Source organism: Thalassophryne amazonica, chromosome 12 (assembly GCF_902500255.1).
Source record: "Thalassophryne amazonica chromosome 12, fThaAma1.1, whole genome shotgun sequence".
In the NCBI taxonomy this organism is placed as follows: Eukaryota; Metazoa; Chordata; class Actinopteri; order Batrachoidiformes; family Batrachoididae; genus Thalassophryne; species Thalassophryne amazonica.
In genome coordinates this window covers 8,572,255-8,600,135 of record NC_047114.1, presented here as the reverse complement: position 1 = coordinate 8,600,135, position 27,881 = coordinate 8,572,255, and the positions used below count along the sequence as shown (strand labels likewise).

The 27,881-nt window shown below is 43.1% G+C and overlaps 1 protein-coding gene across 2 annotated transcripts in view; it reads left to right on the top strand.

The window, feature by feature from the left end:
• Nucleotides 1-21,359: 21,359 nt before the first annotated feature.
• The window catches only part of LOC117522697 (disco-interacting protein 2 homolog C), a 427,709-nt gene continuing 421,187 nt past the window's right edge, over nucleotides 21,360-27,881 (top strand). For both annotated transcript variants that reach the window (XM_034184153.1, XM_034184154.1), the window contains exon 1: nucleotides 21,360-21,558. In XM_034184153.1, coding sequence (XP_034040044.1) covers nucleotides 21,480-21,558 — 79 coding nt within the window. In that variant the 5' untranslated portion in view covers nucleotides 21,360-21,479. The remainder of the gene's footprint in view (nucleotides 21,559-27,881) is intronic.

Sequence of the window (27,881 nt, the reverse complement as noted above, 5' to 3'; positions counted from 1 at the left end):
CTGTCGATAAAGATCACATTTCTTTCATATTTGAGAGTGCTATGTAAGATGGTATCCTGACAAAGTTTGATCTGGATCTGATCCAGATTACAGGTTTTGTAGCCATTTAAATTAAGCACTGAAACCCCCATTTAATGTATATTTTACGTTGTATCCTAATTAAATGTGCCCCAATCACTCTCATATTTGAAAGTGAGGCACAGACTGGAACTCACTATTGCCTGGATTTTGTGGACATTTGAATTTAATATTGAAAAGCCCATTTGTTGCACATTTTGAATGAATGAATAAGTTTTATTCAGCACGCACATAAACAAAATACCAACATAATCTCTTACAAAACAAATCATAAAACAAGAAAATACAACTCAAACGATTTCCCGGTTGGGTGCGGCGGAAAGGGCGTGGGCTGAAGCAAAAGCTTATAAAGGCCCACCCACTACACCAGTTACTATACACATTTAAATACACTCAGAACAAGGTACCAATCAGAAACATAACGTAACTGAACAGAACAATCAGTAATATGATGTGCAAATAAACAAAAAAGAACCACAAAAACAGTTAGCCTAATATAGTGTACTATAGTAAGAAATTACATTGTTTTTAATAGTCTTTTAACACCTACCAATGTACCATATGATTTAGTACTAGAACAATTATTCCAGATTCTAACACCTTTTACAGAAATACAATGATTTTTAACAGTAGTTTGAATCTTTTTTCTCAAATATCAGTGTTCCTCGCAAATGGTAACTGGACTCCCTCATTTTAAACTACTCCTGAACATGTATAGGCAAAAGTTTATTTTTAGCTTTGTACATGATCTGTATCATAAAATAATCCACCAAATCTTGAAATTTGAAAAGACACAGACAAGCAAACAATTGGTTTGTTAGTGTGTAATATGTTTTTTTTTTTACTGAATTTGTTTTTGTTTTTCAAAGACAGCTGCTCTTTGTTTTTCAAGCAGCTGTCTATATGTGTTTCCCCAAATCCCAATACAATAGGTCATATATGTGACAAGTAATGAATAATACGGCATGACCAACAAATGCTGGGGGTGAAAATATTGTGTTTTATACAAAATTTAAATAACTTTTGAAATTTTAGATTTGACATAAGTTATGTTAGTTTTCCAACTTAATTTATCATCAATAAAAATGCCAAGAAATTTAGTTTCAGATACAATTTCAGTTTCAACATCATTCAATAAGTTTCTATTTAAATTCTTAGACTTATTTCCAAATATAATACACTTTGTCTTACCAAAATGAAGTGACAATTTATTAGAATCAAACCAATATTTAAAATTTAGTAATTCCCTCTCTATCATTTCCAAAAGTCAGCCCAAATTGTCCCCACTACCGAACACAGTGGTGTCATCGACAAACAAAATACAACGCACAGAGTTTGACTCCAAACTTATATCATTAACATACAACAAAAACAGCAACAGCCCAAGGACTGACCTTTGGGGCACCCCACATGTAATCCTCAATAATTCTGAATTTGTCCCTCCAAAATGGACACACTGATACCTTTTAGATAAATAACTAGCTAACCAATCCAGGGCTAATCCTCTAATGCCATATTTCTGTAATTTGTCCAATAATAAAGTATGATCTATGGTATCAAATGCTTTCTGTAAATCAAAGAAAACACCTACAGTGTATTGCTTCATCGCTATTGCATTTGTAACAACAAAATCAATTATAGCCAGAGAAGTGGTGCGACTTTTTATAAACCATATTGCTGTTCACTAAGTATATGATGTTTGGATATAATATCATTCAACCTCTTTACAAATATTTTTTTTCAGAATTTTAGAAAACTGTGATAACAAAGAAATCAGCCTATAATTTGAAAAGACATGCTTGTCACCAGATTTAAACAAAGGTATCACCTTAGCTATTTTCATTTAAGAAGGGAATTTCCCAGTCATTAGTGATGAATTGCAAATATATAAGTTAAAGGTTTAATAATACAATGAATAATATTTTTAATCAAAAGCATACTAAAGTTATCATAAAAGGTAGATTTTTTTTCCCATTTATGAACAATGTTGATAATTTCATTTTCATCTACTTTGCTAATGTATATTGAATCCAAAATAGTATGAATTAATTTTTTTGTCCATAGAATGTGTTTTACAAGATATAATTTAATTTGATCTTTTTTTTTTATCCACATTAACAAAATAATTATTGAAATGATCTGCAATGACTATTTTTTTTACAGTTTTATCAGAATCTGTATAAAAATAAGATGGATAATCTTTAACTGCTTTTCTCTTGTTAATGATTTTGTTTAATATCTTCCAGGTGCCAGTAATGGTGGTTTTATTTTTTGCCAATAAGTCGCTATAATATTGCTTCTTGCATGATCGCATGATGTTCATTAATTTATTTTTATCTTATATTTACTTTCAGCCTCCTTAGTTCTAAATTTTATTAACTGTACAAAAGATTTTTCTTTTTGCATGCATTTTGGAGTCCCTTTGTAACCAAAGGTTTATCAGTTTTGTTTTGTTTTTTGTGCATTTTTACTTAGTGGCACCAGGGGACAATATTTATCGTACAAATTCGACATTTTGCGTTATATCTCAATCAAAAATGCCTCAGTGACTCTCATTTTTCTGTTCTGGATTTACCTACATCACCAAAACTGGATGGAGATTACAATTTTATGCCTGTTTATCTTCCAGTTATCAGTCAGCAACCAAGTGCCAAAAAACAGCGACAAACTGTGCACAGCAGAGATAACCAATGTTCTGTGAAAATGATCTGAAAAGAATTCAGAAACCAAAAAAGTTGAAAAATAAAATCCTGACAACACCACAAAAAAAAACAAACAAAAACGTTGATTCAAGTGTATGAACTAAATCCATCCTCCTGATGTTTGATCACATCTAATTTAGGTTATGAAAAGATACTTCTAACAGGACTTTGACAAATTTTTTTCAGGGTAAAATTTTGTGGAATTGGAAACTAGTGTTAGTGGAGGTTTTGCGCTCTGTTGTTTGTATAACCACTGTTTCTGAGAACTGCTTCACATCTGTGTTTCATGGAGTCGATCAATGTCTGGCACATATGAACAGGTTTTCCAGCCCAGGACCATCAGACTGCCTTCCACAGTTCCTTTGCATTTCTTGGTTTTGCCTCAGAAACAGCATTTTTGATGTCACTCCACAAGTTTTCTAATGGATTAAGGTCCCGAGATTGGGCTGGCCTCTCCATATCATTAATCTTGTTGGACTGGAACCAAGATGCTGCTCACTTGCTGGTGTGTTTGGGGTCGTTGTCTTGTTGAAACACCCATTTCAACGGCATTTCCTCTTTGGCATAAGAGAACATGACCTCTTCAAGCATTTTGATGTATTCAAACGGATCCATGATCCCTGGTATGTGATAAATAGACCTGACACCATAGTATGAGAAACATTTAGATATCATGATGCTTGCTCCAACATGCTTCACTGTCTTCAGTGTACTGTGGCTTGCGTTCAGTTTTTGGAGGTCATCTTATGCACAGTCTGCAGCCCCTACGATCAATCTTGCTTTCGTCAGTCCACAAAATTTTCCGCCATTTCTCTTTAGGCCAATTGATGTGTTGTTTGGAAATTTGTAACCTCCTCAGCACGTGGTTTTTTCAACAGTGGGACTTTTTGGGGGCGTCCATACCTTGGCTCCAAATAGATGTCTTCTAATTGTTACGGTACTCACAGGTAACTTCAGATCTTCTCTAATCACCCTGGAGCTAATTATTGACTGAATATTTTTTCATTCTGTCTATTCTTCCATCCATTGTCATGGCAGTTTTTAATTTTCTTCCATGTCTTTCTGGTTTTGTTAAAATTTGAGATCGTTTTAGCTGAGCAGGCCATCATTTTCTGAACTTCTTTGTATGTTTTACCCTCTTTAATCAAGTTTTTTATTAAAGAACTGTTCTTCTGAACATTGTGGAAGTTTATGGATGTTTTTTTTTATGAATTTATGTTAAGGGACAATGTTTGCAAGATTTATCTTTTTTTCCTTGTTCATGGAAATTTTTGTTAATGAATGAATAAAGTAAGTAAATGTCTGGAATGACCTATTTTCCTCCAATTTTCAGCGTGAATACACGACAACCAGCACATCCAATATCTGCTGTTTTTGCCCTTAACCCTCTGGAGTCGAATGACGTGTCCTTGCGTAAAAAGTCACATGACCTAATTAAACGGACGTAACAATCTGCTGCACTCTGAGGCTCCCTTTCAATGTGTGTTGAACATGGAGACTTCAACCTTCATAACACTTTTCAAATTGTGTTAATAGGCCTAGTATAACTTGACTTAAGAATATTTTTTACGCCTTGCATTTTCATGAAGTCATTTTTCGCTGTGTGTTTATGTACACACATGCAGCCAAAAGGATCATTTCCTTCTCTACTGCAGCAACAACAGTGGTGGGAAGAAATATGACTCCTCCTTTCTCATTGGTTGGCTGGGTCGTGAATTTTCCAACAATCAGAAGTCACTAACCCCATGTATGTTCACTAACCCCACGTGTGTTTGATCACAGTCCACCCATGCCACGTGGGTCTGATTGTGTGTGTGTTACTGGTGGAAAGCGTGTGTGGTTAGTGTTTTGTTGTTTGGGGTTTCTTTTATTTTTTTATTTTTATTTATTTATTTATTTATTTTGGTAAAAATGAGGCGTTTTGCGAATGTGGAGCAAGTGCTTCAGTTATTTTTTTGAACTGGAAGAAGACAGAACATGCAGCGCGTTGTCAGTCTGAAACAGACAGTGAGGAGTCTGGTCATGAAAGAGACCGACAGGTCTGGTAGACAGGTAGGACGCAAATGCAGGACTCAGACACTAGGCTCTGTAGGTAAAAATGGTTTACTGTTGAAGCACAGGTAGGCAGTCCAAAATAAGCAACATCAGGGTAAGGCGTGGTCGAGAAAATAAGCAGGTGGTCATGAATACAAAAGAGGCTAGCAGGACATGAAAACAATACAGAGCTTGAAAGGAGGCATAGGGTGCATCAATCTGGTGAAGGACAAGGTAAACTAAGGAGCTATAAGCAGTGGTGGGCACAGGTAACCAAAAAATTAACTTCGATAACAGATAATCAGATAACTGAAAAGTTATCTTCGATAAAGCTAAAACGATATACCACCCAAAAATGTATCAGAAGTTACAGATAACCGATAATCAATAAATTCCAGTATTGTCTCCGGTACACTTGCAACTACTAACAAGCTGAGTTTGAGTTTTAACACCACGATCACTTTTGGAAGCATCAAAAGTAACAACAGACCCAAACAATAAGTCAGCACTTCTGTCTTTGAGCGCCCTGCCTCCTACTGGAAGCTCCAGTTTACTACATGGCTTCCAGCACAGATGCAACTGAGAGGAGCCACAAAGCTGAACTCGCTACTCAATCACAATGCTGCTGTCAGGCTTGGTCTTGGAAAATAAAGCAGTGCTGAGTTATGGTTTGGTGTATAAATAAAATGAATACTGACAGAATAACTCCATTAATGTCAATTCTGTCATTTGTGCAAAGTTAAGATATATATCTTTTAATGTTGAATAATGCACTAATTCTGAAGTTTTGTAACAAACATAGACAGACGGCATTCTGGGTAAAATGTGCCTCCGCTAACACTGATTGGTTGATTCATTCTATGTAAACAAACACATTAATGTGAGGTGTGTCGTGTGTTGGTGATAAATGTGCTTTTGTAAAAAATTTTATTTGTAAAAAAAAAAAAAAAAAAAGCATTTTCAAAAAAAAAAAAATAAAAGCCAAGTTGTAATTAGATAACCGTCTGATATGACTGGTGATAAAATAAATAGAACACTGCCATGATCTACTTGTGCCAGTGCGAGTTTTGGCCCTTTATCAGCAGATTTTTCATTTGTGCGAGAATTTTTTGGATCACACCGAGTTTCAGGTTAATTGCGCGTCCTGCATCGTTTAGTATACATGGACTACTGAGCTGCGTTTAACATCTCACGACCACCTCCTGATCGGCAATCGTATGGTCAGATGAAAATCAAACCTGTTTGATATTCTGGTCGGCCGTCATGAGGGTATCCCGCTGCTGAAGAGCTACAAGCGTCACCTCTCACACTGTGCCTGTGCAAACACTGCAGACGTGTCTTGTAATGTTTTTTTTGTTTTTTTTTTACTTTAATGTCTCTCTTGAAAAAAAGCTTCTGTTTACATTTTGCTTCTGGAAACGAGTCCGACATGTGGTTTTTGGACGTACAATATGTGTGAGAACATAAATCGTGCGCTCTGAACTTTTACACCGTGCGGTTCTGTGGGACAGTTTGAGCTGGAACCAAGTACAGTGATTGAAAATATAGTGTCTGCCCAGCTTCAGTTTGAATACTGCCATGAACACTACTGGCCAGAAGATGGCAGTAGAGACCTTAAAAAATTGCAAAAACAAAATTCCAGACAATCTGTGTGCTACTTGCTACGTTTAAGATGCATGGAATTTAATAAATGCAAACACAATAACATCTATAAACCCAAAGAATATATTCACGAGAGTTTTAGGTACTAGAGTTTAATGCTGTTGTCCGTGGAGCCTGATCAGAGTGTCTGAAATGCATTTCTCCTGTTGTGAACGTATTGAGATTACCCTATCACCCATCATGCACCTGAACACAGCATGTCCACACTAAACCTTAAAAATTAGCGCATTACTTTAAAACTAAAACATATATCTGATACTTTAACTTTATAAAACTTCAGATGTGATGTTAATTTAAATAACCTCTCTGAAATAAGTTTGGTTAAAATTTGAACCATAAGTTAAAAATGCATCCCTTTGGATGACTTGGGTGATATTGGCTGCGTATCAGTATGGGGTTAAAAGAAATTTGTTTTTTCTTTTTGGTGACCAGTTTTCCTTTCACTGCGGAGGATAGAGCAGATTCTTCTAGAAGCAGTTCTTCTCTGTTTGCAGAGGGTAGAACTACACATCTGTTCACCTTTTGTTTACCACGTTAATGTCTAAAAATTAGCAGACATAAATGAATCGGAAGATAATTAGTCCAATAATGGTTTTCAAAGTTTTCTGAAAAGACAATCCGATAATGAAAACTTTATCTTCGATAATTATCAGATCTGTGCCCACCACTGGTTATAAGTACACCCAGGTGACAAGGTGCAGATAGGACGTAGGTGTGCATCAAGGGATTCCTGAATGTATTCTCGCATGGCGGTGCATTCAGGCCCTGACAGGGGATATAATTTCTGCCATGGTGGACTGGAACCAGGCAGGAGATCTATAGCGCAGTCGTACACTCGGTGTGGAGGAAGAGACTTTGCCTTAGCTTTGTCAAAACTGAGTGCTAAATCATGGTAGCAAGGAGGAACACCAGATAAATCCGAAAGTACCAGGGACAGCTGTGCCCTGATCTTAATCAGGCACTTCCCAGGACAGGATGATCCCGGCTCAGTGATTTTACTATTTGTCCAGTCGAAGTTTGGGCTGTGCTGTTGTAGCCAGGGGTGCCCCAGAATCATGGAGTGAGTCATATTATCAAATACATGGAAGCTAATTAGTTCAGTGTGGTTCTCATCCATAGTAAGACGGACCGACTGAGTGCAGTAAGAGATTTGACCTAACCATCCACTGCCCTGACCACCAGGGGTCGTGTTAGGTGGAAAAATTTAAGGTGTAGATAGAATTAAATTAGCTTCCGAACCTGAATCCACAAATGTGGGCACCAACTCAGAATATTGTTCCGATTCCAGTTTTACTGGAATTCTATTAAGTGATGCAGAGGAAGAAATGGTATTCTGACTCACCTGCACAGATGGTGGATACTTTTCAGAGGCACCCTGGACCGGACAAACGGAGACTACATGATCAGAACATCCACAATTAAAACAGAGTCCAACGTTCCGTCAAAATGAGCAAATATTTGCACAAAACAACAAAGTTTATAAATTTGAACATTAAATATTTTGTCTTTGTGGTGTATTCAATTGAATATAGGTTGAAAGGGATTTTCAAATCATTGTATTCTGTTTTTATTTACATTTTACACAACGTCCCAACTTCATTGGAATTGGGGTTGTAAATACAAAAGAGGCTAGCAGGATGTGAAAACAAATACAGGGCTTGAAAGAAGGCACAGGGTGTATCAATCTGGCAAAGGACAAGGTAAACTGGGGAGCTGTAAGTACACCCAGGTGATGAGGTGCAAATAGGAAGCAGGTGTGCGTGGAATGCACCAGAAAGGGGGAGTGGCCAGAGAGGGGAAGACACCCACCACCAAGAGACAGAGGAGACAGACAAGAGAGGCAGAGACAGAAAGCCCAAAGCAGAAAAACCCCTGATAAGTGAAAGAACACACAGAAAAGCAACATAACCTAACCAAACCATGAAAATAAACCCAGACAAAACCCAAATCCTGACAGATGATCCCTCTTCTGTTCTGGAGGAGCAGCCAAAGCAGGTGGATCCAACAACATGTGCACAGAGATCTGAACAGAGGGTCAGAGCTTGCGCTTCTGTTTCCAGATCCAGATCTCCGCTCGGGCGCGCAGCAGAGACACGCCCCATTGCTGGCTACAGGAACACAAAGGAGGATGCAGACACTGGTCCAGTAAGCAGATTTCAGCCTCGGAGAACACCAGGAATCCAGTTTGATACACTTTCCACCCAAAGTCCAAAAGACCTTTTTTTTTTGTTTTTTTGCAACTGACACAATTAGAACAATTTGCACCAACACCAATAAAATTGCTGCAAAAAACAAAGCATTAGGGAAAAAATACAAGTGGACAGACATTGAAATGGAAGATCTGTACAAATTTTTTTGGACTTGTGATATACATGTTGGTGTCGCTGCCAAGTCTCCAGGACTACTGGAAACAAAGTCATACTTTGTGTGTGCCCTTTCCAGCGAATGTAATGTCCAGAGACAGATTTAGCTCAATATTCTGGAACATCCTTGTAAGTGATCCAGATGAGGATGCAAAAAATGATAGAAAAAAGGGAACAGCAGGTCATGACAAACTGTTTTGAGTCAGGCCTCTTTATGATGACATCCTCAGTGCCTGCCAGGCTTATTACCACCCAAGGAGGGAGCTGGCAATGGATGCAAGGATGGTGGTGACGAAGACAAAAACTGGAATGATTCAATATTTGAAGGACAAGTCAAACTTTTTGTGTTGGCTGTTTCAAATAATGGCTACACACTCAAGTTCACCATTTGCACTGGCAAGACTGTGACCACAAGTGAGCACAGGCTGTCGTACGATGTGGTCATCCCTGGTTCTTAAGACCAGGCACCTAAGTGGCTCTACTCTCCTGTAATCTACTCTTCTTTTTTTGTTGTTTTTTTTGTTTGTTTTATATTTAGATATACCTTAGTATACACTAGTAGAGTTTTACTTTAGCCTCCTAAGACCCGGAGGTTCTCATGAAACAAAACTTAGTATTATGGTCGAGAAAACCAAAAATGTCATGTCCACATATGTGGATGCCAGGCCCTAGGAGTTTAGAATTGGAATTTATTATAGAAGACATACAGTAGTGTTCAGAATAATAGTAGTGCTATGTGACTAAAAAGATTAATCCAGGTTTTGAGTATATTTCTTATTGTTACATGGGAAACAAGGTACAAGTAGATTCAGTAGATTCTCACAAATCCAACAAGTCCAAGCATTCATGATATGCACACTCTTAAGACTATGAAATTGGGCTATTAGTAAAAAAAAAAAAAAAAAAAAAAAGTAGAAAAGGGGGTGTTCACAATAATAGTAGTGTGGCATTCAGTCAGTGAGTCTGTCAATTTTGTGGAACAAACAGGTGTGAATCAGGTGTCCCCTATGTAAGGATGAAGCCAGCACCTGTTGAACATACTTTTCTCTTTGAAAGCCTGAGGAAAATGGAACGTTAAAGGCATTGTTCAGAAGAACAGCATAGTTTGATTGTGCCTTAAGAGTGTGCATATCATGAATGCTTGGTCTGTTGGATTTGTGAAAATCTATTGAATCTACTGGTACCTTGTTTCCCATGTAACAATAAGAAATATACTCAAAACCTGGATTCTTTTTAGTCACATAAAATAAATGGTAAATGTACTGCATTTATATAACGCTTTTCCATCTGCATCAGATGCTCAAAGCGCTTTACAATTATGCCTCACATTCACCCCGATGTCAGGGTGCTGCCATACAAGGCACTCACTACACATCGGGAGCAATAGGGGATTAAAGGCCTTGCCCAAGGGCCCTTAGTGATTTTTCCAGTCAGGTGGGGATTTGAACCCATGATCTTCTGGACTCAAGCCCATCACCTCCCCTAACATAGCACTACTATTATTCTGAACACTACTGTGTATGTTTTAGTTTTAAAGTAATGCACTAATTTTGAAGGTTTTAGTGTCAATATATGCTGTGCCCAGAAGTGCATTATGGGTAGGATAGGGTAATGTCAGTACGTTCACGACATGAGAAATGCATTTGAAACACTCTGATCAGGCTCTACGGACAACAGCATTAAACTCTAGTGCCTAAAACTCTCATGAATATATTCTCTGGGTTTATAGATGTTATTGTGTCTGCGTTTATTAAATTCCACGCATCTTAAATGTAACAGACATGGATTATCTGGAATTTTGTTTTGGCAAGTTTTCAAGGTCTCTACTGCCATCTACTGGCCAGTAGTGTTCATGGCAGCATTGGCCCTGAAGCTGGGCTGATATATTTTCAATCACTGTACTCGGCTACAGCTCAAAATGTACCACAGAACCGCACGGTGTAAAAGTTCAGCGCGCATGATTTATGTTCTCACACACATTGTATGTTCAAAAACCACACGTCGGACTCGTGTTTCCAGAAGCAAAACATAAACAGAAGCTTTTTTCAAACTTAATTTACAAAAACTCTCGATGGGAGCACGGAACCCGGGAGAGGTCACTTAAAGTGATATTTTTTTCTGGCCATGATAATTTGTGCGCACGCTTTCCTTTACCCGGGAGAGGTCACTTAAAGTGATATTTTTTCTGGCCATGATAATTTGTGCGCATGTTTTCCTTTAATTAAGCCCACGAATTAATAAAACGTGCTCTCAAATTAATAAAATGTGCGCACGTTTTCCTGCCCGTGATAATTCGTGTGCACGTTTTCCTTTTGTTCAAAATGAACTTCATAATATGACCTAAATTGTCATCCTCACGATGGGGAGATGCTTCGCCCTCAGTATCCTTTTTAATGTGCTTAAACTCCAGATGATGTCATGCTGGGCAGCTGGAGTTCTCCATATGTCCTTGTGCGCCCAAACCATGATGATACACTCTGACAAGATCCATTTCTAATGGGGAAATGTATTACACTGCTTCCTGGTTTGTTGGCTAATATACAAATAATGAATGTTTATGAGTTCAACGATACGAATATTTCATGAGATGAAAGCTGGAACATACCATTCAAGGAGGCGAAGCTGAGTTGAATGGTATGTTCCAGCTTTCACCGAATTAAATATTCGTACCATTGAAAGAATGTAAAAACATTCATTATGTTGTGAATAGTGTAATGACACGGACCCACAACAGGGGGCGTAAATGAACGGTCAATGGAAATAAAAAGTAACACTTTTAATGTTGTGAAATGTGCACAACGGATACAGATACAATTCAATACTACGGTCAATTATAAAGTTGGTGTCGTGTGGGCAGGCTCGAGGATAGGAGACGCCTGTCCAGAGAAGAGTCGGGACCCAGACGATTTCCACCGCCAACGGATCTGGAACACTCCAGAGCCGCCGACCCTTACCAAAAAATAGTACTGATAAGTATATAAAAAGAAAACTAGAAGTATACTTGAAACATACTTGCATATACTACTTTTTGGTAAGGGGAGTCCCAAGTCACCAGGTGGCCACCGTCTCCAGCTGTCAGATCGGGTACTGCTGGCAGGAAACAGAAACAGTCAAGAGTGGGTGTGTGTGCACACACCCAGTAAACAGTCAGCAGAGTACTCCTGATAAAGGGAGAAAACACCACCTCCCAATCCCACTACTTCCTCTTGTTATCCGTGCAGACTCCACTACACAAGTATGTGAGTGAAGAGTGAAGAACGCCACCTCTTACCACTCCCTTCGACTTGGCAGACCGTGGAGACGCTGCAAACTCAGAAAGCAACTTTACTACTAATACAGACGTGAAGAACGTCACAACTGAATAGAATGGCTGAGTGTCTACCTGAATAATTCAGACGATTTCTCGGCAGAGGTGTGGTGTCTTCTCCAGGCTTTTATGGATGGCATGATGAGGTGATGGATGACAGTTGTCAGAGTTCCTGGTGCTCCTGGCGGCGACTGTGCCCTCTGGTGCCTGAAGCCCGTCTACAGGGAGGGCGCCCTCTGATGTTGGGCCAGCAGTACCTCCTCTTCGGGCGGCCCACACAACAGGACCCCCCCCCTCAACGGGCGCCTCCTGGCGCCCGACCAGGCTTGTCGGGATGTCGTTGGTAGAAATCGGCCAGGAGGGCTGGGTCCAGTATGAAGCTCCACTTCACCCAGGAGCGTTCTTTGGGTCCGTACCCCTCCCAGTCCACCAGATATTGGAACCCCCGGCCCCCGTCAATGAACGTCCAGAAGCCTGCGGACGGTCCACGCAGGCTCTCCATCGATGATCCGGGCAGGAGGCGGCGCTGGTCCGGGAGTGCAGAGGTTGGAGGAGTGACACGGTTTTATCCGGGACACGTGGAAAACTGGATGTATCCGCAGTGAAGCTGGCAGCCTCAGCTTCACTGCGGCTGGACTGAGGACTTTGGTGATTGGAAAAGGTCCGATGTATCTGTCCTTCAGTTTTTGGGAGTCCACCTGCAGAGGGATGTCCTTAGTTGACAGCCAAACCTCCTGCCCGGGCTGGTATGCAGGGGCCGGGGTACGCCGGCGGTCTGCATGGTCCTTAGCCCTCGTCCGGGCTTTCAGAAGGGCAGAGCGGACAGTGCGCCACACCCGACGGCATCTTCTGAGGTGGGCCTGGACTGAGGGGACCTCGACCTCTCCCCCTATGGCTGGAATCAATGGGGGCTGGTACCCTAAACACGCCTCAAAGGGGGAGAGGCCAGTTGCAGATGAGACCTGATTGTTGTGGGCGTACTCGATCCAGGCCAGGTGTTGACTCCAGGCCGTCGGGTGTGCAGAGGTGACACACCGCAGAGCCTGCTCCAGGTCTTCGTTCGCCCGCTCTGCCTGTCCATTGGTCTGAGGGTGGTACCCAGACGAGAGGCTCACAGTGGCCCCCAGTTCCCTACAGAAACTCCTCCAGACTTGCGAGGAGAACTGGGGACCACGATCCAAGACTACGTTCGTGGGGATACCATGCAGACGCACGACATGGTGGACCAGGAGGTCTGCAGTCTCCTGGGCCGTCGGGAGCTTCGGGAGGGCCACGAAGAACTGGTCCACTATCGTCAGGATGGTCGTCATACCCTGGGACGCAGGGAGACCCATGACGAAGTCCAGGCCTATGTGGGACGGGGGCGACGAGGCACCGGCAGCGGCTGGAGTAGTCCTTGGGCCTTCTTATGTTCTGCCTTGCCCCTGGCACAGGTGGTGCAGGCCTGGACGTACTCCCGGACGTCGGTTTCCATCAACGCCCACCAGAAGCGCTGCCGGACCACTGCCATGGTTCTTCGCACCCCTGGGTGACAGGAGAGCTTAGAACCGTGACAGAAGTCCAAGACCGCAGCCCTGGCCTCTGGTGGGACGTACAGCCGGTTTTTAGGTCCATCTCCGGGGTCCGGGTGTCATGTCAGGGCCTCCCGGACGGTCTTCTCCACGTCCCAGGTGAGGGTTGCGACGACAGTGGACTCGGGGATGATGGTGTCCGGTGGATCCGACAGCTCTGGCTTGACTTCCTCTTCATGCACCCGGGACAGTGCATCGGACCATTGGTTTTTAGTCCTGGGGCGACACGTGATCTGGAAGTCAAACTGACCAAAAAACAGTGACCAACGGGCTTGCCTGGGGTTCAGACGCTTGGCGGTCCAGATGTATTCCAGGTTCCGATGGTCCGTGAAAACCATGAAGGGAACCGTGGCTCCCTCCAGAAGGTGTCTCCACTCCTCAAGAGCCTCTTTCACCGCCAGAAGTTCCCGATTGCCGATGTCATAGTTCCTCTCAGCCGGGGTCAACCTGCGGGAATAGTAGGCACAAGCATGGAGTACCTTATCGGACTCCCCACTCTGGGATAGCACAGCTCCTATCTCTGAGTCAGAGGCATCCACTTCGACAATAAACTGGCGATCAGGGTCAGGCTGCACCAGAACTGGTGCAGTCGAGAACCGACGTTTCAACTCCTTAAATGCGGCTTTGCACCAATCCGACCAGGTGAAGGGGACTTTAGTGGAGGTCAGGGCTGTCAGGGGGCTAACAACCTGACTGTAGCCCTTAATGAACCTCCGATAGAAATTCGCAAAACCGAGGAACTGTTGCAGCTTCCTACGGCTTGTTGGTTGGGGCCAATCTCTCACTGCCACAACCTTGGCCGGATCAGGAGCGACGGAGTTGGAGGAGATTATGAACCCCAGGAAGGACAAAGAAGCGCGGTGGAACTCACATTTCTCGCCCTTTACAAACAGCCGGTTCTCCAACAACCGCTGCAGGACCTGACATACATGCTTAACATGGGTCTCAGGATCCGGGGAGAAGATGAGAATATTGGCCAGATATACGAAGACGAACCGATGCAGGAAGTCCCGCAAGACGTCATTAACCAAGGCTTGGAACGTCGCGGGTGCATTGGTGAGACCGAACGGAATGACCAGGTACTCAAAATGACCTAAGGGGGTGTTAAATGCCGTCTTCCACTCGTCTCCCTTCCGGATCCGAACCAGGTGATACGCATTTCTAAGATCCAACTTTGTGAAAATTTGGGCTCCATGCAGGGGCGTGAACACCGAATCCAGCAGAGGTAACGGGTATCGGTTGCGAACCGTGATCTCGTTCAGCAATCTGTAATCAATGCATGGACAGAGTCCGCCGTCCTTCTTCCCCACAAAAAAGAAACCAGCCCCCATCGGGGATGTGGAGTTCCGGATCAACCTGGCAGCTAAAGAGTCCCGGATGTAGGTCTCCATCGATTCGCGTTCCGGACGTGAGAGGTTGTACAACCTGCTGGACGGGTACTCAGCGCCCGGTACCAGATCTATGGCACAATCGTACGGACGGTGCGGGGGCAGCGTGAGTGCCAGATCCTTGCTGAAGACATCAGCAAGATCATGGTACTCAGCTGGCACCACCGCAAGATTGGGGGGGACTTGAACCTCCTCCTTGGCTAGTACACCGGGTGGAACCGAGGATCCTAAACATTCCCGGTGGCATGTTTCTCTCCACTGCGTTACAACCCCAGACGGCCAATCAATCCGGGGATTGTGTTTTACCATCCAGGGATAACCCAAAATCACCCGGGAGGTAGAAGGTGTTACATAAAACACAATCTCCTCCCTGTGATTCCCAGACACGACCAATGTCAATGGCTGTGTCTGGTGTGTGATTAATGGGAGAAGGGTGCCATCTAGTGCCCGAACCGACAAAGGTGACGGTAAGGCCACTAGAGGGAGCCCTACCTCCCTAGCCCATCTGCTGTCCAGCAGATTCCCCTCCGACCCCGCGGCCATCAGTACTGGGGCGTGAAGGGTGAGATCCCCACTCAGGATCATAACTGGGATTTGTGCGGATTTGTGGGATTTCCCCTCGTGAGTGTTATGGCCCACCCTTAGCCCAGTCTCTAAGGGCGGGCGTTGTAGTTTGACCGTTTGGGGCAATTTCTCTGTATATGCTCACTCGAGCCGCAGAAAAAACACTCCCCGAGGGCCAGGCTCAGTTGTCTGTTTTCTGATTTTACTTTAGCCCTGCTCGTGTCCATAGCTTTGTCAGCAGGGGGAGCTGTCGCCTCACGGAGCGCTCTGGCAGTGGAGCGGGGGGACGACGACATCCGTTCGGACCTGGAAGGAAGAGGGACGGCTCGTGCCCGGCCACGCCCCTCGCCTCGCTCTTGGCGATGTTCTTCTAGTCGGTTGTCTAGCCGTATAACTAGATCGACAAGCCCATCGAAATCCCGCGGCTGATCTTTCGCCAGCAAATGCTCCTTCAGGACCGGAGACCGTCCGTTTATGAAGGCGACGCGGAGCGCAACGTTATTCCAGCTGGACCTCGCTGCCGCGATGCGGAAGTCGACTGCATATTCGGCTGCGCTCCAACACCCCTGTCTCATCGACAGCAGCACGTTCGAAGCGGTCTCGCCTCTATTGGGGTGATCAAATACTTGTTTGAACTCCCGCACAAACCCAGTGTATGTAGTTAGGAGCCGTGAGTTCTGCTCCCAAAGCGCCGTAGCCCAGGTGCGTGCCTCTCCTCGAAGCAGATTTACCACATAAGCCACCCTGCTAGCGTCAGACACGTACATAACCGGACGCTGTGAAAAGACGAGCGAACACTGCATTAAAAAGTCAGCGCACGTCTCGACACAGCCTCCGTACGGATCTGGAGGGCTTATGTATGCTTCTGGGGGGGGGGGGTTCGTTGAACGGCCACTGGTATATCTGTATCAGGCACTCTGGCAGCAGGAGGAGGTGCCGCAGCAGCGCCCTGCGCGTGCGCTTCCACCTGAGCGGTGAGAGCCTCCATCCTCCGATTGAGGATAACATTCTACTCGGTTACCAAGTCCAACCGAGCAGTGAAGGTGGTTAGGATTTGCTGCAGCTCACCTAGTACGCCTCCTGCTGGCCCCCGTGCACCCTGCGTTTCCATTGGTGGTTCACTCGATGGTTGACGCTCCTCAGGATCCATGACGATGGCCGAGAAATCCTGTTGTGAAAAGTGTAATGACACGGACCCACAACAGGGGACGTAAATGAACGGTCAATGGAAATAAGAAGTAACACTTTTAATGTTGTGAAATGTGCACAACGGATACAGATACAATTCAGTACTACGGTCAATTATAAAGTTGGTGTCATGTGGGCAGGCTCGAGGATAGGAGACGCCTGTCCAGAGAAGAGTCGGGACCCACACGATTTCCACCGCCAACGGATCTGGAACACTCCAGAGCCGCTGAGTCCCGAGTCACCAGGTGGCCACCGTCTCCAGCTGTCAGATAGGGTACTGCTGGCAGGAAACAGAAACAGTCAAGAGTGGGTGTGTGTGCACACACCCAGTAAACAGTCAGCAGAGTACTCCTGATAAAGGGAGAAAACACCACCTCCCAATCCCACTACTTCCTCTGGTTATTCGTGCAGACTCCACTACACAAGTATGTGAGTGAAGAGTGGAGAACGCCACCTCTTACCACTCCCTTCGACTTGGTAGACCGTGGAGAAGCTGCAAACTCATAAAGCAACTTTACTACTAATACAGACGTGAAGAACGTCACAACTGAATAGAATGGCTGAGTGTCTACCTGAATAATACAGACGATTTCTCAGCAGAGGTGTGGTGTCTTCTCCAGGCTTTTATGGATGGCATGATGAGGTGATGGATGACAGCTGTCAGAGTTCCTGGTGCTCCTGGCGGCGACTGCACCCTCTGGTGCCTGAAGCCCGTCTACAAGCAGGGCGCCCTCTGGTGTTGGGCCAGCAGTACCTCCTCTTCGGGCGGCCCACACAACACATTATTTGTTTTATATAACGGCTAAAATAGATCCTTGTCATTTGATATTTTATTAATTTATAAGCAACAGAAAAGGGACTTACATTTTGGTGTTCCACTGTGACGTGCAGTCCAGTGATGCTGTGGACTGACTTCGGACTTTCATTAAAGAAAAAAAAAAAAAAAGTTCCTCAGTCCAGCCAAAAATCACGTCAGCATTTCATGTAAACAGCTTTTTATGCATCCAGACGGCTTACAGCGGAGTGGATTTTGTGTGTGTGTGTGTGTGTGTGTAGCAGTGTCAGTTAACTAAATAAAATCATCATGTCACTGTCCCTTGCGCATGCACATGCAACCGTCTCGGTCGAGTTTTGTACCTCTTCAGTGCAGCGGAAAAAAAAAGTCACGTCAGAAATGAGTCCAGCTTTTGTTCTTTCTTCCTGCTAACAATCTCCAGGCAGCACAGTGGATTGGTTTTGTGTGTGTGTGCGTGTGCATGCGAGTGCACGTGAGAGTGCAATGGTACCAAACGTATAGAACCAAATTTGCACTCTAAATGGAACCAAGCCGCACTCACAATGCAATGCAACACAAATGGGAGGAATTAATCCATGTCATGTGACGTACAAAGCACCAATCAAATGACAAGGATCCACTCAGCCGTTATATAATAGCCAACATTTATGTGTCAAGACAATATTGAGTGCACTTTTTACAAATTGTGGCCACATTTAAGTAGATCGTGCCCTTGTTTTACTCAAACGATGCTTAAAACGTGCGCACAACATCATAAAACGTGCGCACAATATAATAAAACGTGCGCACATTCTCTCCACATGCAAAACATTTTGCGATGACACTTCCAGGGCTCCATAAAAATGCCTGTTTTTACAAATAAAAAAACTGAATATTTTACAAAAGCACATTTATCTGTAAACACCAACACGACACACGTCACATTAACGTGTTGATTTACATAATGAATGACTCAACCAATCAGTAAAATATGCCTCCGCTAAAAGCGGAGGCATATTTTACCCAGAATCCTTTCCGATCTGTCTGCGTTTGTTACAAAAATTCAGAATTAGTGCATTATTCAACATTATAGATACATAATGTTGAATAATGATACATGCTATATTTTAACTTTGTACAAATGACAGAATGTCTGCAGAGGAAAGTCACTAAATGAGCCACAGAATCCCCCCCCCCCCCCCCCCCCCCCCCCACCACCACCACCACCACCACCAAAAAAAAAACCAAAAAAACAAAAAATAAAAAACAAAATAGGTTTTGTGAAAAAGTCTGGTAAAGTTTTAATTTTACCACGTAATGCTTCTAGTTATGACGAGCTGTGTGAAGGATGTTAAAAAACAAACAGAAGAAGCCACCACGTGTGTGGTCGAAGAGCTTTGAACACATGACCTTCTGGGTGCTGGCTGACATAGGCGCTCTGAGTGCTGCTTTCTCAAGTTTTATATTTGGATATTTTTCTTGTCTTAAAATGCGCCACGATGCCTCGATGAGCCTTCAGGTGGTTCTGGGCCAGTCGACAGCAGCAGTTTACCAAAGTGTTCTTCTGTTTTTGTGTAAAACCATACATGTGAGATTTACTGATTCTCTCTCTCTCTCTCTCTCTCTCTCTCTCTCTGGTGAAATGTAAGAGAATAACCAGTAGGTGGCAGTATTTCCATACAGGACAGCACAGTTCTTTGAACCCCCTTTTTATTTGTTTTAAATTGTTTTAAATTGATTTTTTTTTATTTATTTCCTTCCTTAGTTATTTTACAAATTAATTTTCTTTTAATCTTTCTATTTTCCTTTTCTCTTGCATGTGCATGTCCTAACTTTTTGCCTTTTTTCCTTTAATTTTGTCCCTTTTGTTTTCACACCAACTGCTTCATTTCCCCACGCTTTCTATTTTTTTCCTTTTTATTCTTTAATTTACGCATCCCCTTGTTTTTTCTCTTTATTTAGATTTTTTCTGGCTTTGTTTCCTTCATTTTAAAGGTTTCTACTGTTTCTCCACACTTATGTTGATTCATTTTAAAGTTTTTATTTTACAGAACTTTATGTCAATTTCTTGGGCCTGACTTTAAACTATCTAAAATCAGGGTGTATTTCACACAAACTTTTGCTCAATAGCTGCTGGACAGATTTATAAACACACAGGTCTGCTCTTGTCAATATTTTATTACATTAATATTATTTAATTTGCAAAGATTGTTGCGTGGGCCGCCAGAAGAGGAGGTACTGCTGGCCCAACACCAGAGGGCGCCCTGCCTGATGGCGAGCTTCAGGCACCAGAGGGCGCAGTCGCCTTGGAGGAGCACCAGGAGCTCCTGAACTGACAACTGTCAGTCATCACCCGTAATCACCTCATCATCCCATAAAAGCCGGGCAGTGACTCCACCTCCCTGCCGAGAAATCAGCTTACCATACAGGTAAACCTTTTCAGCCATTCTGTGCCGTACGCACACATTCTTTGCAGCTAAGCTTTTCAGTTGCAACGTCTTTGCATCTGAGCTTGTAGCTGTAACGTTTTTTGCATCTGAGTTTTTGCAGCTGTAACCTTTTGTACACTCGCAGCTTGTAGCTGAGTTTGTGGATGTTGGAAGGGGTTGGCGTACCCGCTCCTCACTCCAGAACTGATTAAGTGTGACATAAGGATCTGCACATACTCTGAGAAACTGTGTTCAGGTGGTGGAGGTTTTTCCCACCAGAAAGGAACTGCGTTTTTGCTGCGTTTTTGCTGGGTGTTCACACACCCCCCGTAACCTGTTTGCTTTTCCTGCCAGCAGTACCAGATCTGACAGCTGGAGGCAGTGGCCACCTGGGGACTCAGGACTTGGCGGCTCCGGTGTGTTGCAGGTCTCTGTTGGCAGTGGAAGCCGTGTGGGGCCCGGCTCTTCTCTGGACAGGCGTCTCCTATCCTCAAGCCTGCCCACACGCCATCTGTATTATAATTGACTATTGTCTAAAAGCAGCATCTGTATTCCGTTGAGCACATTTCACAACATTAAATTATTATATTTTGGCATTTCCATTGTCCGTTCATTTACGCCCCCTGTTGTGGGTCCGTGTCATTTCACTTTCACAACAAAGATGAATGATTGGTGAGACACATTTTATCATAGCTTTCATAACACTTTCCCAGTTGCACGCTGGAAATTCTGACTTTCCACTGAATGCAGCATGAACTTGAAACTTTGGTGTGTTTCCTCAGACATGCTGTCTGCAAAATAATAAATATTTAAATTTCAATAATACACACTGTAATATTGTGATATGCCATCGAAATCAATGTATAATAACTACATTTAAAGTAAATTCAGTCTGTTTTGTGAAAAATCAATCAGTTCTACGAGGAGCTGCAGTGGTAATTTTTCGGAGTATATTTTCTCTTCCAAACAGTAGAACAGCACTTTAAATTGCTTTGGACTTTGACTCCAACCTGATGATGTCTCCATGGTAACGAGGTTCTAGGCTCACTCATTTCCTTCCACTGGGTTGATAATCCCTCCTGTGACCAGACAGTGATGCTTACTTAATGAAAATCTTTTCAAAGTTTACACTTTTGTATTTGGTTTGAAGGGGTGGTGGCATCATGCGCCACCTCCTGGTTTCGTCCCTGAATCCTGTGCCCACGAAACTCCCACAGGCAGGCTTTTATTTTGAATCCTCAACCGGAAGAGAGCCCTGATGTGTACGTTAGCTTGACGGTGCGCTGCGGAGGACTCGCGGCGCTCGCGCTGACTGTGTGACTTTGGATTTTTATAATTTTTATTTTTTATTTTTCTTGACTTAAAGCCCGGAGAGAGAGCGGCTAAAACGTGGAGATACAGCGGCGTCTGTGGATAGAATGGCGGACCGGGACCCGGTGCTGCTCACCGCGGAGGTGCGGGCTAAACTGGCCGAGCTGGAGCTGGAGTTATCGGAAGGTGAGTCCGCGGGGAGCTCGGCGGCAGCGCCCGGAGCTGCTGGTTCGTGGAGGAAAAGTTTGATTTATCTGAAATGAGTTGAGCACAGAGGGCAGCTGTTAACTTCGACTGACTTGTTCGTTATCCGGATGCTGTGATTTACTGTTTGAAGACTGCAGACGAAAACCAATAACGGACTTTATGCAGGATTAAAATGTCATTAAATGCACTAACAGCACATTTTAGCGCCAGGAATCATTTGAGGTTAATATCGCTGGAGAGGAAGGACACTAAAGTCTCAACTGCCCCCCCGTTAATGTTTCTTCTATATTTAGAAAAGACACAACTGAAACTTCTCGTTTCCTTGCTTCCTAACTTAGACCTAAATTTTTCCTAAGGTGTTACCGTTGAAGTTGCATTAACACGAAGACCGACTTTGTCCATTAACTTTTTTTAAACCATGTCTCTAACATGAGAGAGCATGTGCAAGAAAAGTAGAGGAAAAGTTCAAGTCGAGGACGTTTTGTTTGTTCCTGGGTTTCAGGAACTCTACTTGAGTTGAGTCCTGTGGCTGCTTGTCTTTGGATGCTGTAGGATGATGTGGGTGGCTCCTTCTGGAAGCACGTTATTTTCTGATCAAGGCTGGGACCCATTTACAACTGGGTGGACCAGAATCATGCCGATGGAGCGTCTTGACCAAGGATGAAGACAAACCTGGAATCGGTGCCAACACAGAGCAGGTGGCACAGCAAACCTGTACCTTCCACAACGTATTAGGTAGTAGAAGAAGTCAGATCTGGCTGCATCTCTTCTTTCCAGCGTGTCTTGTGCTAGCAGTTAGCTAATGTCTCAGCGGCCTATCACCATTGTAGATCAGTTTGACTTCTAGGATTTAATTTCTATGGAACACACAGAATCTTTGAAATTTGAATAGTTCTTCTGAAATCATGCACAACCTTTATGCACAAGTTCTGGAAATTTTGTTCAATATCAGAATTTCTTTGTGGTCCACTTAAGGAAGTGGACTTATTTTGATATTGTGTAGTACTCACATGCTAGTCCCTCCTGTCACAGTATCCAAATGCTTTAAACAGGATTTAATAGTTAAAATCAATAGTCAGTTTTAAAATTGGACTTAAACACAGAAAGACATGTTGAAATCTACCTATAACAGGAGTTAACACAGTTAAAACCAATTATCTGTTTTTAAAATTGGTTTTAAATGGCTCTCAGCCAGAGGAGAAAGTAGTTTTAAACTGGGAGTTAAAGCACTTAATTATCTTTGGATCTTGGATGTGAGGCACAGTGATGTGCAGTATTTATTTTGGTATCGTGTTTTATTTACTAACATAAATTATTCAATACAGAAAATAATCATAACCTACAGCCCGTATTTTGTCCAAATGGTCAACAAGCCCAGCTCTGTCTTGATACGTGAGCAGATAACCAGTTTCCATGGAGCACCAGAGGCACATTAATGTTCCTGGTGGGAATATCAGGAATACTGTATGGATTTATGATCGGGATGTCCACAGCAAGTTGTTGTCAGGGAGTGTCTTTGTTGTCATTTTTGGAAAATTTTTGGACTGAGATTATGTTGCCAGTCAGTATTCAGATGATGCTCTGCAGCCAGCCAGTGTTTGGGATTTTACCCCAACATTAAGTGTTTGGCTTTTTCAGCCTGTTGTTCTTCTGCTGCTGCACGAGGCTGAGCTGCAGCCCTGCTATTGATTTTCTCATCAGCGTTGTCTTCGTTTTCAGATTGACAAGTCATATTGCTGCACGCTCACTCTCGGCCGGGAGAGTCTGATCACAGTGTCGTGTGTCAGCTGTTGGTGTGGCTCACGCTCAGCCGTGTGTGCAGAAGGTAGACTGTTCGCTTACAATGAGTGCCTCTGGGCTCTTTTTTTTTGTGTGAAGTCACTTGTAAACATTTGGGTTTGAACTGCTTTTAAACTTGTTTCCAAAATGTAGTTGCTAATTGGAACTTGCCCACATGTGTAAAAATAATAACCATTAAGTTCCTTTTAAATTGGCAGATGTCCGACCTCCTGTCAATCCTACAGGATGTTGTATTTTTGCTCTGGTCACCTTTTTACTCACCGTGGGGCACATTTTTCACGACACCTGCAAGTGCTGCACCTCTGTGAAAACACCAGAATCACTGCTGGAAGTATGTAGAGAACACAACTTTTCCCATTGTTATAATAGCCTCGGATCTGTCATCTAAGAAAAAAATAAATCAGAAATGGAATTTCTTTAAGAATGTATTTTACAAAAAGGGAAAAACATGGAAGCTATATGTGGAACATTTTTTTTCTAATTTACCTTAAGTGTTACCAAGATGGAAAGACTTTGTCTCCCCACGCTGTGCACACCCAACATAAGTACATTTGTTTTTCTGTTCTTTATCGCTCCGTCCTGTCGTTTATGCTTCAGTCGTCATTTCAGTCAAAGTTTCTCAGAATTTTTGTCATGTGACTGTTGATCTCAGTCGAGTCATTCAAGTTTTCACAGATGTGTATTTTTATTTTTTGTTGTTGATGATAACAGTTTATTTTTGGCACAATTTTAAATGAGACAGAATAAAGTGGTTTTTGGTTAAACAGCACTCTTTTAAGGTTTGGCTTTCTTGTTTGTGTTGATGGAAGCATTCAGTGATTAGTTCAAGGACTCTGGAAAATGTGAAAACCTGATAATTTATATTAAAGGCATCATACCTGACATCACAAACTCTGCCCCTCCTCTGCTGAGATGAATTTGATTGTTCGATCATTTTTATGTGGAGTTCCTGAAAAACTGATTAAAGCTGTGCTGGCGATTGACATGTCCTGCAAACATTTTTCTTCTACCTCTTTCTCAACATTCTCACTTTATGATGTCATAAACCCCTTCCAGTGAAAATTGAGTCTAGATAACTGGAGTAGCTCTCAGAGAGTGTATATACTTCACCAACCCAGGGAAGAAGTATTTTACAAGGAACAGTTTTTCCTGTTCCATGATCCGAGGATCATGGAACAGGAATTTGAATTTGTCTCAGTCCATCTTTGGCTTTTTTTTTTTTTTTTTTTTTTTTTTTTTTTTTAAAGATGTGTGTTGTTTGCAGACAGTCACATAAACTCAGCCCTCTGTCAGTTGGTGGTCATCACAAATTTGTCAGCGTTTTGCTCAAATAATGTGGTAGTTACTTGAACTTCATTCATTTCTGCACTCAGGGAAATTCCTGGAGGGAATGTCAGTTACAGCTGCTGTTTTTCTATCATGAGACCTGGCAACAAAAATGTTTTTTCTCTCTCTCTCTCTCTCTCTCTCTCTTCCCCCCCTCAAAACAACTGACTGCAAACGGACTTTTCCACTGCAAATGCACTTACTCGTCTGTGCCTCTGTGAAAATGCTGCTCTAGAAAGGAGGGGGGAAAATGACATGCTTTCCTTTTTTTTATCCCCCTTTCATTGTAAACTGCAGAGTTGCAGCAGTGTAAATGCGTGTGTGAGAGAAACGGGGTCATATGCCTTGTTGCATTATTTACATGCTCACATGATGCTCTATGCAAAGCATCGTGTAGAATTTGACCTAATTTTTTTCCTCATTTCCACACATCATCGCTGTGTCACAGGGAATTAGCTGCAGAAATGATCATCAACTGTGAGGTGTCACATGAGCCGCATGCAGATCGCGTGCCTTGCTGTTGTGTCCTCGAGCAAGGCAGCTGAGGATTGTCAGAGGCTGGTTTTAAAGTCAAACTTTTCACAAGAATGATGTGACGGGATGCACAGATAGACATAAATTCTTCTTTAGTGTATGAACACTCTGAGGACATATGAGTACTGTGTTTCAGAGGAAAGAAGTAGTAAAGCTAATCGCTCTCTGTGGACTCAAGGAGTGATTTTAAGATGAAGTGATCGAATCTCAGCCACGCGATAGTACACTGCTAGATGCCATGTAGAGGAGGTCCAGAACATACCCACCTAGACCTGTTATGCAGAAAGAGATGGATATCCTGCAGACTGGAGGACGGTCCTCAGAATCCTGTGGGATGCCGTGGTACAAAGGAGCCCTGGAGGAGGTGCAGTTATTAATACTGGTGAGTTGTTGTTTGTCAGTGAGATAAGACCTGGAGAGAACATGCTGGTGATGTTGAGATGATATTCCAGGTGGCAGAGGAAGAGGTTGTTGGTGACTTTGACAAGGGCTGTTTCAGTACTGTGTGACAACGTGACCGTTTTTGTATTCTGTGACCTTGCCCTATTACAGCTCCCCCTTCTGGCTCAGAAGGACAGACGGCTGCTTCTTGCTGTACTTGAGTTATGGCCTTCAGAACTCAAATGTTCTTCAGAGAAGAGGCGCTTGTAAGCACTGTCAAGGTTTACATTCCTGTTCTTTACCTCAGCTCTGATCTGGTTTCTGCTGCTTTCCTCTTGTGTGCATATTCGAGACACAAAGACAGCTTCACAGGACTGTACAGAAACTGGACTGATTGTCACAATATGGCTGAAGAACAGTTGTAAGATCTGGGTGCATTAAGTAAGTGGGGTCCATGTGTCCTGACGTGTATTTGGCGGCTTTTGTGCATCAACTGCATTCGATGATGCAGTGACATTACTGAAGCTGGGTGCAGACTGGCACGTTGTCCTGAACTAATCTGTCTGCCGGCTGAATATTAAGCTGCACGGTTTAGCCCAGATAACAAGCTGTCAACCTGAACACGCTGCAGATTACACAGAATGCTCACACAGGCAGCATGCCCGTCTGCACGCTTAACCACAAATACACCTGCATTAATGCCGTAGCCTCAGGTTTACAAGTCTTCAAGCGTCAGTACCCGCTAACTGAGTACATTGCAATCAATAAGTTGGGACACTCAGATTGGATGTTCTCTCTTCAAACTAATGAGACAACTTTGCTGTTAAAAAAAAAAAAAAAAAAAAAAAAAAAAAAATCCACTTCACTCCAGGGCAGGTAGCTCAGAGGTGGCCTGCCCATGTGTAGACCTGAGATTGATTCCTAGTCACACCGGTGTCCTTTGCAGGTTATCAGTTTTGGCTAGGGAAGTAACCTGAACATATATATATACTCAACAAAAATATAAACGCAACACTTTTGGTTTTGCTCCCATTTTGTATGAGATGAACTCAAAGATCTAAAACTTTTTCCACATATACAATATCACCATTTCTCTCAAATACTGTGCACAAACCAGTCTAAATCTGTGATAGTGAGCACTTCTCCTTTGCTGAGATAATCCATCCCACCTCACAGGTGTGCCATATCAAGATGCTGATTAGACACCATGATTAGTGCACAGGTGTGCCTTAGACTGCCCACAATAAAAGGCCACTCTGAAAGGTGCAGTTTTATCACACAACACAATGCCACAGATGTCGCAAGATTTGAGGGAGCGTGCAATTAGCATGCTGACAGCAGGAATGTCAACCAGAACTGTTGCTTGTGTATTGAATGTTCATTTCTCTACCATAAGCCGTCTCCAAAGGCGTTTCAGAGAATTTGGCAGTACATCCAACCAGCCTCACAACCGCAGACCACGTGTAACCACACCAGCCCAGGACCTCCACATCCAGCATGTTCACCTCCAAGATCGTCTGAGACCAGCCACTTGGACAGCTGCTGAAACAATCGGTTTGCATAACCAAAGAATTTCTGCACAAACTGTCAGAAACTGTCTCAGGGAAGCTCATCTGCATGCTCGTCGTCCTCATCGGGGTCTCGACCTGACACCAGTTCGTCGTCGTAACCGATTTGAGTGGGCAAATGCTCACATTCGCTGCTGTTTGGCACTTTGGAGAGGTGTTCTCTTCACGGATGATGCGAAGGAGATGTGTTGCACTGCATGAGGCAAATGGTGGTCACACCAGATACTGACTGGTATCCCCCCCCAATAAAACAAAACTGCACCTTTCAGAGTGGCCTTTTATTGTGGGCAGTCTAAGGCACACCTGTGCACTAATCATGGTGTCTAATCAGCATCTTGATATGGCACACCTGTGAGGCGGGATGGATTATCTCAGCAAAGGAGAAGTGAGACAAACCAGTCTATCACAGATTTAGACTGGTTTGTGCACAGTATTTGAGGGAAATGGTGATATTGTGTATGTGGAAAAAGTTTTAGATCGTTGAGTTAATCTCATACAAAATGGGAGCAAAACCAAAAGTGTTGCGTTTATATTTTTGTTGAGTGTATATATATATATATATATATATATATATATATGTGTATACAGTAGTGTTCAGAATAATAGTAATGCTATGTGACTAAAATTCAAATTTATTAATTTATATAGTGCCAATTCATGATGAAATCGTCTCAAGGCGCTTCACACAATATT